This window comes from Leptodactylus fuscus, chromosome 3, assembly GCF_031893055.1.
Source record: "Leptodactylus fuscus isolate aLepFus1 chromosome 3, aLepFus1.hap2, whole genome shotgun sequence".
NCBI classification, from domain to species: Eukaryota; Metazoa; Chordata; class Amphibia; order Anura; family Leptodactylidae; genus Leptodactylus; species Leptodactylus fuscus.
The window spans coordinates 79,030,968-79,046,228 of NC_134267.1; the positions used below are offsets into that span (position 1 = coordinate 79,030,968).

Genomic DNA, 15,261 nt, shown 5'->3' on the forward strand with positions numbered 1-15,261 from the left:
AACTCGTGATCTGAGCTCCCTCTGATAAAAAAACAGATTTTGTAGTAGTAGGTCTATCATTACGAATATCTCTGCTGGATTGATTCTTTTGCCTAGAGTTGCCCCTCCCCCTTCCCCTTCTATTCTTGGGAAAGGGGAATATCATTTGTCCCAACGCCCAAATTTCAGGAATTTAATTGGGTGAAGGACATTATGCTCTTTACTCGAAAAGCAAGATGGGCTAAATTTATGTCCATTTCTAATAAACAACAATGTATGGAGTTGGGCATTAGTGAACAGGACCTCCCTGATATCACATTATTACACGCTTTTTGGGAGGAAAGTGAAGGAGCACCCATTGCATTCACCAATCTCAAACCAAAAAGTGTAAAAAATCCACCTCTCTTTGATACACGACATATAGATATTTTTGAACAACTCGTGACACAAGAACTCTCTGAATTGGGAGCCCGTCCTTATCATGTGAGAAACAACCTATCTAAGCAACAATTGGTAGCCTTGAAAAATCTGGAGGAAGATGATACAATTATTATAAAGGCAGCAGATAAGGGGGGGAATATTGTTATTATGGATAAATCCCAATATAAAACAATGTGCCTTGACCTTCTACAATACCCAGGGGCCTATAGAGTTCTTGACAGTGATCCAACCAATGAATTCTCTCTCAAATTGTGTGGCATTTTGGATAGAGCACTTAACGATGGTCTAATTTCAAGTAAGGAGTGGGCTTTTATGACTCCCGAAAAACCTATAATCCCGACATTTTATTGCCTGCCGAAACTGCACAAAGGGACCAATCCCTTAAAAGGGAGACCTATAGTATCTGGAGTGGGCAGTATTTCGGCAGGTATTAGTATGTACGTAGATCAAATCCTTAGACCATTTGTTACTTCCCTTCCGTCATATGTACGGGATACTCAAGATGTACTTAGACGGTTGGATGGAATTACATTACCAGCTGGCAGTCTTATTGCCAGTCTTGATGTGGAGGCGCTCTACAGCTCCATACCCCATGAATTGGGGTGTGGGGCTGTGGGGCGCTTCCTTGAGACTAGAAGTAGTCTTCATGCACAGCATAGCCAATTTGTCATGGATTTGCTTGAATTCATCCTTAAGCATAATTATTTCGTTTTTGACGGCCGCTTCTTCCACCAGTCGGTTGGAACTGCGATGGGCAGTCCCGCTGCGCCAAATTTCGCCAACTTGTATCTCGGCTGGTGGGAGGAGCGGCTCGTCTTTGTTGAGGAAAATGAAATTTGGACATCTCAGATCCATGACTGGATTAGGTATATGGATGATGTACTGTTGTTTTGGACTGGAACGGAACAAGAGTTCTATACATTTGTGGAGTTGTTAAATAAGAACAGTATAAACTTGAAATTTACAGCTAATATTAGTAAAAGGGAACTCACTTTTCTTGACTTATCTATCATGATAGATGAACAGGGACATATTTCCACAAAAATTTTCAGGAAGGAAACAGCAACAAATAGCTTATTATCCTGGAACAGTTTTCATCCCCTTCCCCTCCGTAAAGGGATACCTAGGGGACAGTACCTTCGCATGAGACGAAATTGCTCATCATATTCAAACTTCCGTAAGGCTTGCGACGACTTGACTAATCGTTTTGTGGATCGTGGTTATCCATCTGAAGTGTTGCAGGAAGCCTTTAGACACGCATCCATACAAAATCGTACAGCTTTACTTAATCCTCGTCCAAAAGCCACAGGAGAGAATCAATTACGAATCATTGGTACATTCGACAATCAAAATTCTAGAATAAGATCAATCATCGCTAAACACTGGAATGTGTTGAGGTTGGATCCAGATATTAATGCGTTATTAACACCATCCCCCTCTATAACATATCGCAGGGGTAGAAACCTCCAGGACCGATTGGTCCATAGCCATCTGTCCCCAACAATACACACTACATGGCTTAATAAGCATATCCCAACGGGGAACTTCCGTTGTGGACATTGTAAAGCATGTGACTTTATCAAAGCAGGCTCTGTTTTTACTGGTGTCACTACAAAAAATTCGTACGATATCCACAGCTTTATTAATTGTCAGACCTCTGGCCTTGTGTATATGGCCACCTGTGGATGTCCTAAGAATTACGTGGGGAAAACACGCCGCAAATTTTGCAGGCGCATTCTAGACCATATCGGCAATATTAGACGGCGGGAGGACCGTACCCTCAGCCGTCATATGTGGGAGGTTCATGATGGGAATCTTCAAACATTGTCTTTTCAAGGGATCGAAGTAGTACAGGCGAATCCTAGAGGGGGGGATTGGGATAAAAAGATTTTACAAAAAGAGGCAGAGTGGACATATAGACTTAAAACCTTGGCTCCACTAGGGCTTAATGAGAATATCAATTATAGTTGCTGTATATAGTTAAAATGGGGTATAGTGTTGTGGTTTGTGGTTTTTGATAAAATTAATATAGATCTGAATGGAGAACTCGTGTGTATGTATATGTATATATATATTATATATGTGTATGTGTATATATATATATATATATATATATATATATATATATATAGTATACCATAACTCACTATAGACTTATTTATAGCCCCTATGTGTTTTACTATAGATATTCCATGTTTACAGCCTCTAATTGTCTCACAATAGGTTAATATTGCCGCAGTTTTAATATCAATGTTGCTATATGATTACTACCCCCTCTCTGTATCATGGATGCCCTAGTATTAATAATACACTGAAGAGATTCTAACAGAAAACATTTATTCTCTAGCTGGGACTTGTGGTTCTCCAGCTAGACTTGCATATATCCATAGGAGCACTAATGAGTGCCTCCACGCCCCCTGAGCGTCATATGACATCTACGTGGGTGTAATCCTTTGGAATCACGTGATGCCTGCATGCCTGCATGGGCGTTGACTGGGGGGTGTGGTTAAGCTTTAAAAGGCTTGACTGCCGGCGCGCTCGCTGGCAGTCTAACCTAATACCACGTCCAACCACCAAGGACGTTGGAAGTGCAGTTTTCACTGCAGCTTTCATCTTTTCTTAGAAAAACCTCCTGATGAGCTAGAATATCAGCTAGTGAAATACATATAGAGGGTATTAGGAAATAGTTTTTTCTCCATGTAATAGTTCAGGGACTTACAATACATTTAAATTGAACCAGAGGATAGATAGGACTGCTGCTTATCCATTGTATACTGGCTATATCATTACCTGGTCAGACCTCTGAGTACTGTTGGGAGCTAATGCTGCATATTAACTCTTGCTCCTCCAAGTCCTGCTGAACAAATGGAATACTTATCTATTTTTTCCTGCCAATTGGAAAGATAAAGGGGAGAGTTTCACTTTATCAAAGAGATAGAAGCTATATCTACCTAATCTCTTTACTGGTTAGTGAATCTCCCTATTGGAATATTTTATGCTATAATGGGCACAATTTTAATATATTAAAAAATAAAAGTTATGTTTTATTTCTACTCCCTCAGCTGTATATTGTCCATTATGGGAGTTTAATCTTTGTCACGTTACTGTTACAGTACATAATCTGTTTTACATATTTGTGTGAAATTGATATTTTAAAACTGGTATTTGTAATGCCCTCTACTAAAATCCACCTCTTACACTTTTTTTTGTATTTATCTACAGTACTGTGCAAATGTTATAAGCAGACGTGAAAAAAATGCTGTAAAGTAACAATGCTTTTACAAATAGAAGCGTTAATAGGTAATTTTGTGATCTGAGAAAAATAAAATGAATGAGCAAAAGAGAAATCTAACTCAAATCAATGTTTGATGTGACTGCCCATTGGATGAGTCCTGGAAGTGATGATGTGGCCCCCACAGAGCCCTGATGTCAACGTCATCTAGTCTGTCTGGGACAAGGGTATGAGGAAGCCTACATCCACAGAAGATCGGAGCTTAGTCCTCTGAGATGTTTGGAACAACCTCCCTGTATCTAGAAGAACTGATGTTTTCAATGCAAACGACGGTCACAAAATATTGATTTTTGATTTAGATTTCGCTTTTTAATCTTCATTAACTTTATAAATTTTTTTAATATAATTTAAGGGTATGACAATTGTGAATGACGTTTTAAGAGTTATTGAACACTTATGTAAGCAGACTGTATGCTTTCTGTTTATCGTTGCCATTGTTAGGGAACGCTAGAACTTCCGTCCCCTACAGAACTAATTATCTGCTGCACATTCTGCCTCTGTTTATGAAAACAACCGTGCGCTCCCCAGAGGACGACTTCTCTCTCTTCTCATCGCCTTGCATAATTATTTCTGTTGAGAAACTTTTTAGACATAGATTCTTGCACTAACAATGTCCCTCACTACAATCTGCACTTCCTAAAACCTAGAACAGACAGGCAGTGAAAACATACTGTTTATCTATTGGTTGCAGATGGCACAGAAATGATTTTTTTTTTCTTACTGTTGACTGCTTTTGGTGGATTTACAGCATTTGTCCGCAATAAAAGGAAACCATTCTTCAGCAAAGAAGAAATTAACTGTTATAAATGTCATTCACCACAGGGTTCTATGGTAAACATAGTAGAACCATGAGGAGATTTGGGTCTTGCAGTCATAATATAGTTATCTAAAACAGGCCTTAGAATAACAGCTGACATGCAGTCTAATGGGAAAATGTTAATTCATAAATACCATTATGAAAAAGGACTGATATATATGTGCCTAGCACAATCGCTGTTATACACTGCACCAAATACATATGGGGCAAGTTTGGTGTTTCGAATGTCCTTACTGCTGGGGCATCAGCCCTGTAAGTGTTATTGCTGCCTATTTCAACTAAATCTACACAGAGTGGGGCTATGGTCCTTGGGTTTTATCAACCCAAATCTTTCCCTACTGAATACAGAAAAAGGCTAAGGCCCCACATTGTGGAAATGCAGCTTTTTTTTGTTGCAGATTTTGTTGCGTTTTTTTGAGCCAAAGCCAGGAGTGGATTGAGCAGAAGGTAGAATTATAAGAAGATTCCATTATGTTTTCCATTCATTTTGTAGCCATTGTTGGCTTTGGCTAAAAAAAACCACAGCAAAATCTGAAACAAAAAAACCCTCTTTCCAGTGTTAGGGTTGGATCACACTAGCATTTGTATTCCATCCAGAATGAGTCCACATGGACACCTTCCGGACGGAATACAATCGCAATTGTAAGTGATGTGTAAGCCCATTATAGTCTATGGGGTCCGTTTTGCTTTGCCAGCACATCGCTTACAATTGCGATTGTATTCCATCCGGGAGGGGGGGGTGTCCATGCAGACTCCATCCGGACGGAATACAAATGCTAGTGTGAACCAACCCTTAGTGAAAGGGCCTGTGGTGAAATCATCTTCACAGAGTAAGGTCCTGGATTAGTATTTGCTCTGAGGGGCAGAAACTCTTACTAGACATGGGCGCATTTGCTCAATACGGGAGAGAATAGCAGCAATCGTATATTTTGAAACCAGCGTATTCACTTACATTATTTTCCACTTTTTATTTTTTTTTTCATCATTTTAGAGAAAATGTTGAGAAAATCTCCATATCTAGTATGAGCTGCCACAAAAAAAAATCCAACAACAAAATTATATAGCTTTATGTAGATTTTTTTTTTTTCAATAATTTGCTAAAGACTTCGCATTACTGAGCCTACAAATGTATAAGGCAATTGGTCAGAGTATAGGATGTATAAGGATATAGATGCAGTTGGTATTGGAGCTGTATACAGTTTCTACTTTATTTCTGCTTAAACAGAGTTATTATAGAAAAGTCAATTTCACCATACATTTGCTGGTAATCCAGTATATAGGACAGGATATATCTATGTGGGGTATCAAATTGTGTATGGCCACCCATGAAACTGTCACAGTAAAGTTACTGTTTTCAGGCACTATGGCTCTCTTATTCCCAGGTATTAACCTTATGTTCTGTCATTTGTATTTTAGATTTGACAGATGAGAAAGTTAAGGCATATCTTTCTCGCCACCCCCAATTGCTGGATGAATTTGTATCGGAAAGTGTTGCTTCTGAAACTGTAGAAAAATGGATGAAAAAGAAGAATTTAAATGAAGGTAAGCATTGGTTTTACCAAGTAACTTCTCCCCTAGCTCCCACATTCTTTATCAGGTATGGTGTAAGACAGACAGACGGAGAGACCAAGAACAAAAAAAGCATAATACTTCTAAGGATATGATATTTTTTCACTGGACACAGACTGTTCTGCTTTACTGCCAACCTTCAACCCTTTAGTGCATAAACCCCCATGTCTTGTCCACCTGGTCTAGCTTTGCCATATTTTGGTCATATTTCACATCTTGCACAGATTTTGCCTGGTCATCTCTCTAAGGCATTTTATGACAAATGATCTGATTACTTGTTACAGAGGTTGACAAGATAGTGATAATTTTTAGCTTTTTTACATACATAAAAACAAAACCAAAACACCAAGAAGGGGTTATTTATTTTTCTTGCTTGTATAATGCTTTCATATGCTTCAGCGATTTACAGATCTTGTCAACACTGTTCCATATAGGGATCCCAATCTAAATTCCCTATCAGTATGTCTTTGGAGTGTGGGAGGAAATTAGGAGTATCTGGAAGAAACCTACGCAAACACAAAGAAAACATACAAACTCCATGCAGATGTTGTCCTTGGCTGGATTCAATCCCATGACTCCAGCACTGCAAGGCAACAGTACTAACCACTAAGCCATCATGCTGCCCTAGGATTACAATATTAGACTGAAAGAATACAGTTTTTGGGGATATCTGTACAAAGGAAAGGAAACTTCAGTTACAGTTGGGCCACCTCTAGTCTATATACAAGATCATATATGGCTGGAAATGGAGCCATACATTTGCCCATATAAACCCCTGCTGTGTGTATGTGAGCATTGTCATATTGAAAAATGGAAATGGCTGTGGTTGTTAAAGGCGTATATAATGACGTTTCCACCTTTGTTGACAAGGAAACATTGGAAATTGTACATGCTTGTTGGCAGATCAAACAGTCCTTTCTACTGGTAGTTTATATGGGCCATCCAAAGCCTGTTTGCTGTGTGTGTGCCCTCATGTAACCACTACTCCCAGCACCTTCTAACTCCTAATTTAGAACAGCTTAGACGATGGGAATTTGTCAAAAGGACTATCCTGCTTTTCTTTGTCCGGTCCCACCATCTAACCCGACCACACCTGTAATGATGTACATAAATACCTAACGCATAATTGTGTGATGAGTTTTGCAAAAGCGCAACCTTTCTATCTGGGTGCATTTTTTTTTCTCCCCATCGATTACATTTTGCACTATAAAATTGTCACATATAGGCTCATTGGGGAATATTTATTGGCAATAAATATTTCTGAAAATAACTTTTTTTTCTTATTCTTATAAAAATAGAAATGCACCATATCTAATGTGTACATATAGCTGATCTCATTTCTAGGTATATAATAGAGAAGAACCTATAATTTATATTTGCAAAAATGTTAATTTTACATTATCTTCAAATTTAAATATGGTTATATTTTTGTGAAACCCTCTTTTTAAACTATTATAAAATGATTGAAACCCTTTAACTGAAAGGTTACTATATATACTCGAGTATAAGCTGAGTTTTTCAGGCCAGTTTTTGTGCTGAAATAGCCCCCTTCGGCTTATACTCGAGTCAAGTGCAGTGCAGAGAAGACCCCCGCCTCCCTACCACTCCATCAAACTCCACGTAAGTTCAGGCCTTCACCCAACATGTGTCTGTGTTCCTGGCCTGCTAGCAGAAGTACCGTAAGTACACTTCTGCAGTTTGAAATGAATAGTAATTCCAGAAACTCTGTATTGTTTGCAAGGGTAGATTTTCTTCAGGTTGGACTCACATTCTGCTGCGGTTTTTCCAGGGAGAGACCTGTCCAGCCAGAAGGTCCACGGGGAGTGCAGCGGGATGCCCTCACTGTCCGGCTCCTGCGGCAGCTCCAAGCCGGTGAGCTCAGTCCGGTGATGTTCCAGGTGCAGCTGGTCTTCGCTGTCCGCCTTCAGCTGCCGCTGGTCCGGACCCGCGGGGAGTGCCATCTTCCTGTGGACTCGTCGCCGAAACACCGCCCCCGCCAGCATTGTCACTAACTGCACAGCTGCTGACTCTCTGCGCAGCTCACAGGCCTGGATCTACCCCAGGAGCTGGACAGTGAGAGCAACCTGAAGAAAATCTACACCGTGCAAACAATACAGAGTTTCTGGAGTGTGTATAACAATATCCCCCCTGTTGAAATGAATAGTAAGAGTGATTTTTCAAGTATTTATCCCCTATCCATAGAGGATAAATACTAAATTGATGTCGATGGGGGTCAGGGTTTGGGGTGAAGCTGGGGAAGGGGGGGGGGGTGGCATTTTGGTTGTTTGTCTGCCCCTTCCCTGAACTTGAAGACTGGGATTTTTTCCCCCCTCTTGGAATTCAGCCTGACTACAGTCATGCTGAATATAGGGTATCTGCAGTGCTCTTATTCCATCGGGAGGGGGTTAATAGGAGCACTGCAGATACCCTATATTCAGCCAGGCTGATTTCCAAGTGGAGGGAAAAAAAACAGTCCTCAAGCTCAGGGAAAGGGCAGACAGACAACCTAAACACCCCCTCCCCTTCGCCAACGTCTACTGCACCCAAATTCTCCGGCCATTTTAATTTTTTAAATTTTCCAGAAGCTGATGCATTTCCCCCCTCAGCTTATACTTGAGTCAATAAATTTCCCCATTTTTTTTGTGGTAAAATTAGGGGCCATAGCTTATATTCGAGTCGGCTTATACTCGAGTATATACGGTATATAACCATTTGTACTTTGGCTCAAACATGTGGCCATTTCTCATACCTGCTGCACAGACTGCCTTAATAGATGTATCATTACCAGTGGATCTATATAGTTTGGTTAAAAAAAAAAAACAGTAAAGCACAATGTCAAAATTTTAACACTAAGGAACAAAAACAGATCTATATAGCATGTTCAGCATCCCCCTACAGCCCTTTTACAGGGGGGTGATAAATTATAAAATAATTGGGAACACATTTTCCTAGGATCATTGTTGCCACCTTTACTGTATTTATAGGCACTGGATCATTGCTACTGCATGGGAATGAAAAGTTTGCATCACATTTCTCCACGTAAGCAGGAGAGGGAATTGTACTGCCAACAATCTAGCATCTATTATATTGCATGAAAGGTTTACACATTTAGGCCGGGCCTCACATGGAGGCGTTTTACAGTCCCTGCGTGGTAGATGGGATTCTAGTGAATCCCATCCCCATACAGCGGCAAAATATGCACAGAGGACACTCTGCAATTTCCAAAACCATTACAGTTTTGGATTTCACAGCATGTCAATTATAACTATGTAAACACCAGAGGTTTCCTTATAGGTATAATTGAAGCAGAAAGCCCGCTGAAGAAACCTCTGCAAACTTTCTGTGCAAAGCGCTGTGGGAAAAACTGCCTCAGTTTCTCTTGTAGCGTTTTTTTCTGTGGGGCCTTAGTCTTAAATAGACTAATTTTGGGAGTACGCTTTTACGATTCATAGGGTACAAAAAAATCTGACATTAAAGAGTGACAAACGCATTAACAGAACTAATGGAGCAATCATAGTACAGTACACTAAAATGGAAAAATCAGGTTTAGTAGGTGGTGAAAATGCAAGGAGTTGCATTTTTGAAAGTTTCTGCTTCAGATGCTTTTTCATCAGCATGAAAATGGTACTGAAAGGCAAATCTGCTAATAGTTTGTAGGGGCTGCATGAAGGAACCTCTACACAAGGTGAAGAGAAGAAGTAGTAGACAGCAAATGATGCAGTGAATGAGAGTTCAGAGTGGTAGAAAGAAACCAAAAGAGCAGTGTCCTTAAGGCCAGTACAGTGAAGCACATGAAGTATACTAGGAATTTAGACTTAGCTGCCAGGGGATCGTTTCATTCTGCTAAAATCCATATCGTTTGTCTTCTCAGCAGGCCCCCTGATGCCCTTTGCTGCAAGAAACCCATTGAGGTTATAAGTCCTCTCAGTTTCCCAAAGAAACTGCTTGACTACAGAAACGGGGCTGGTGGGCTAAATGCAAAAGGTGGTCTTCATTAGTCATTTATTCATATGGGGCTTATGTAACAATAAGCAAACTAATATATTTATTTTACTTAAAGGTTAGCATTTTAATGTTTTCTTTATAAATATGACTTCTAGTTACTGTTGTAGTAAAGAGTATGCTATAACATTGCAGTGTACCTCGAACTGTCAATTGGCTAGGGACTTCTTAAGATGTATGTATAAGTTGTCCTTAGTTTGCGTTTCTTATCTGGATGACGTCTGATAGCAGTTAGTCTTGTGCGTAATGTAACTTTGACTAAACTATGAGCTCCCAGCTGTGTTTATTTTTAAGCCTTCGCTTAGCATTATAACATGAAAACTGGTTCATGTAACATGCCATAAGCAACATTTATCTTAACAGCAGCAGAAAAAATATACTGTACTAAGTGAAAAACCAAACAGTCACTTTCTTTATCAAAGATTTATATGCTAGGACTAAATAACCTATTTTTAGTAATTTCAAATAGTTTTTTTTTTTAACCACTTAGGCCCCATGCATATGACGATAGATTTGATCCACAATTGTAATTCCTTGTGGCTGTGTGTACTGGCTGTTGTGAAGAGCTGCAAAGTATGGAACAGGTCCTATACCTGTCTGTATTTGTGGCTCAGTCCATTCATTCCAAGGGATGGGTCAATGAAAACCACAGATAACACATAGATAGCAATCTGTTTGTCATCTGTGCCGTTTTTAATGACCCATACACTACACATGGTTGTGTTTATGGGGCCTTACTACATCAAAAACAGATTGCTCTTCATAAGATGGAGCACCTATTCTTGTTGATATGTGCCTGCATGTTTAGAAGGTGAATAATCTTTTTGGTAACTTTACACATGAAATTACATAACTTTTTAATAACTTAATACATGACAGATTTCTATTACAAATTTTTGTTCCATGTTCTGTATGAATACATAGGAAATGGCCATTTCGCCAGTCACTGATTGTAGTAGTAACTGGCTTAGTGATCATTTCCTCTTTGTTAAAGAAGACCTTTCACTTCACTGATTCTGGCACCGTTGGATTTTTTTTTTCCCTAGCTCCACCTGGGCAGAAGGGGTATTATATCTGATTAAGAAGATGTGGACATAGACCATGTATGCCTTGCTAAAAATTCTAGCTAAGGAATATGCAAATATATCCCCAAAAATTATGGGGGGCCTCAGCATTATTATTATTTTTTTTAATAATGAGAGACAGATTTGTAGTGCTAAAACAGGCTGCAGCTATGTGTAAATACATGTACCATTAATGTAAGATATTGGAACTTACTCAACTATAGGAATATATATAAAGCTACAAATCTGATTTTTAAGGCTAGGATTTCACTGCATAATTTGAAGAGGAATGAGTTGGTCTTGCCTCAGCTTCCTCTCTAAATTCCATCCCTGTGGAACCTGTGACAGAAAGTTTTCGTACTGAGCCTTATATCATGGTTTCTGTGGCTGAATTGGCCACAGAATGCTGGCCAAAATCGACCAGGATGCTTAGTTTTTCAGCATACAAGATCCATCACTACCTGCCTTTAAAAAGAATAGGAGGTAGATCCCAGCATGAACTTGGAGCCAATTTTGAGAAAAATCCACCTCAAAATGAGCTCCAAATTTCTCCAAGTGAACGTAATCTAAGTGGGAATAGGATGTAGAGACCAGAAGGGAGTCCACGCAGCATCAGAAAGGGAACAGCGGTGGATTTTAAAATGAAGAGACCCCAGAGTATAAAATCGTCCAACCCTATATTTAAAGGGGCTCTATCATTGGAAAAATCTTCTAATCTTAATCCAATGTGTTTAACTAGCCAATAATAGCTTAAAATGGCTCTATCATTGGGAAAAGTCATTTTTAACTAAGCACATACTTGCATAGCCTTTAGAAAGGCTATTCCACACCTACCTTTAGTATGTAAATTGGCTCAGTAGTTTTTGAATAAGTCCGTTTTTATTCATATGCTAGGTAGCCTCCTGAGTGCACAGGAAGTTGTCAGCCAGCTCTCCTCTCTATACTGTGTGCTGTGTGTGAGAGCAGGGAGGAGGAGTCAGCAGCAGGAGCCTGTGCTGTATATACAGCAAACGAAACGAAGAGACTTCCGGGGGGCATGGAGAAGGCTAATTAGCATATGAATAAAAACGGTCTCATTCAAAAAGGCTTTCTAAAGGCTATGCAAGTATGACTTTTCCCAATGATAGAGCCATTTTAAGCTATTATTGGCTAGTTAAACACATTAGATAAAGATTAGAAGATTTTAACACAATCTTGTGTGTATGAGAGCAGCCCACTTGAAGCCTTTTAGTTATGTTTATTTATTGGAGCACTTTTATATACAAGCGTTAACGTTAAAGCCTATTTGGCAAGCAGTTCAAGTTTTTTGGGGTTTTTTTGGCCATAGTTCTAAAATACACTAATGTGAGTACAGGAGTGCAACCAAATATCATTTGATGCCAAAAAATTATCAAATTAAATTTAGCTGTTTGAACCCTATGATTGGCTGTTTAGAAAAAAAAGATGTTTAGGCTCATGATGTTCCATATCCTCTAGGGCTTTACTTGGGGTATATGTGAGCTCCTGAAATTTTTCTCTCAAAATTTTGCATTGCTCCAGGGGCCACATGGTGGCTCAGTGGTTAGCACTGCAGCCTTGCAGCGCTGGAGTCCTGGTGTTCAAATCCCGCCATGGGCAAAAAACCATCTGCAAGGAGTTTGTATGTTCTCCCCGTGTCTGCATGGATTTCCATCCCATATTCCAAAAAAAAGACATACTGATAGGGAAAAATGTACATTGTGAGCTCTATGTGGGGCTCACAATCTACATTAAAAAAAAAATAAAAAAAAAAAATTTTGCATTGCTCCAACATATTCCGCAGTACTTTACAAATCAGAACATGAACAGGTAATATCGGGCATTAAAGCGTTACAAAATAATTAACATATCAAACAGTAGGAGTGAAGGCCCTACTCTCAACAGCTTGCAATCTTATATAACCTAGCTTTATCATTCTTTGGCTCTGTGAAAAAAAACTCAATTGAAACACACACATATATATATATTATTACACTAGCCTCTGCCCGTGATTGTTCCAGCATCTCAGCAAATCGCTGGGACGCCATATAATGAGCGTGTTGTTGGCGTTGATAATCCGGCGTTTCAGAAGCTGTTAAGTTGGCCTGCCGCTGAACACATTCCTCTCACTGTGCCCATGATTATTCCGGCATCTCAGCTGCTCACTGGGACACCATATAATGAGTGTGTTGTTGGCTTCAATGATCCCCCTCAGCTCCGCTTGAGGAGAACTCTGTTGACTTCTGGCTCCCTTCATAGCTCTCTTTGTTTTAGAATTTTGCAACAAATTAGATTTTTTTTTTTTCCAGGCATGTTTAAAAGTAGCAAACTGCCAATTTGGATGAAAGGTGTTTTCCCATCCAGTGTGTCAGCATGTTGCCTGGAGCTGATCAAATAATATGCAAATGCATATACCAAATCCACTGAGGGTTAGCTTAGTGTTTACATTGAGAGATAACAGACCTGACTGAGATAAGCTGCTGCAAGAGCTGTGTAATATAGTATATATCTCCTAGAAATTGTTTGCATAATTGTATTCTTCCTCCATGCATGTCATAGCTATTGGCAGTCCCAAACTACAATAGCTGAGAGCTTCTTATTTATATGAAATGATCACATCAATTAATGTCTTATTAACAAAATCCTCAACCACTTAAGACCACTCATACAACCTTAAAAAATAACATGGAATAAGAGGTTAGAGGTCAGGTAGGGGAAAGGCTATGAGCAGAAGAACCTGAAAACAGCAGGGAGTCGCGCCAGAGCCCAGGAGAGGTGACCTTTGTATGTTTGATCACCTCCACTTCTTATACTCTGGGGCCTGAGGAGACTGCAAAGTATAATAATTTCGGTTCGGAAATATTGTAATAACCGAAGCAAAATAACCTACGTGAACAAAATCCTGTCGTTATCCTAGTTGATATTCATATTTGGTTATTTTTCAATTAATTGTCCTCTCCTAGAGTTCTCTGGTGCAGATCTTTGGCCTCTTCCTGTCAGGATGGGGATTTTAGTGTGGCTGTGGCAGGATGCTCTTGTACCGTCCAATGATTATCCCATAATAAATCCACCAATAGTTGACAAATGCAGTGCAAAAGCAATGTATAATATCAATGTTAATCTACTTATATGATATGTACTGGTGAAAGTGAAAATATTAAAAAAGCCTCCTCCTTAAGTATCAAACTATGCTTCTCCCTTCAGTGGTTACTGATGTACAACACATTATAAAGAAGCACAATAACATGGTTAGTAAGTTTTCTCATTTGTTACTTGCTACTAATGAACTAGATAGCTGGTTGCCTACTGACAAGTTGCAACTTGTTTATGACCATTTTACAGTTCAAGAGTCCTTAACTTTTTACTGTGTTTGAGCAGCTGGCCTTGACAGAACATTATGGAGTTCTATAACCGAACATCAACTCATTTTTATTAAAAAAATAAATAATAAAAATATTTGTAATAAGTAACGCGGCTTTTTGTTCTCTTTTTCTTGTTAATTTTGGATTTACTTTATCTAATCACTTGTTCATAACGAATTTAAAGGGTTTTTCTGGAGGGATACATTTTTAAGCATGTATTCATCTTTAAAAAAGGGATGATCTCGTACAACTATTATTCCAACAATGTTCAGTCCCAGCTGCTCTTCATTTCCTGGTCCCTGTCTCAAGGTGCAGGAAATGTCTGCTCATCCATTTGATGGCCACATTGGTGATCTGCCTCAACCACTTATTGACTAACTGGACGTTCCAAAGTCATTTGTTTCTGTTAAATGGTCTCTGTCACCAGAATCCAGTATATCAACCCAGCCCTGCAAATAGGTTAGGGTCATCTGAATCAAGGAACGTTTTTTTCCTTATGAATGGATCTCTGCTGCAAGTATATCACAGTTTTTGTCAATATGCAAATGAGCTCTTTGGAACAACAACAATGCACTTGTTACTCCAAAGAGGGTAAGACTCCTACCACTCTGTGCCCTTTGCCCCTCCCTCCTGGCTGTGATAGACTGGGTCAAATAGAGTATGCCTAATTTTGTCTGGTCATGACTTTGACACATGATTCTTGGCACATGTGCAGTACATGTGACTTAGACCAGGCAA

At 39.4% G+C, this 15,261-nt stretch overlaps 1 protein-coding gene across 2 annotated transcripts in view; it reads left to right on the plus strand.

Annotated features, from left to right (window-relative positions):
- The window catches only part of PDE10A (phosphodiesterase 10A), a 300,316-nt gene that overhangs the window by 225,071 nt on the left and 59,984 nt on the right, over positions 1-15,261 (plus strand). For both annotated transcript variants that reach the window (XM_075267819.1, XM_075267820.1), the window contains exon 2: positions 5,946-6,071. In XM_075267819.1, the coding sequence (XP_075123920.1) occupies positions 5,946-6,071 (126 nt within the window). The remainder of the gene's footprint in view (positions 1-5,945; positions 6,072-15,261) is intronic.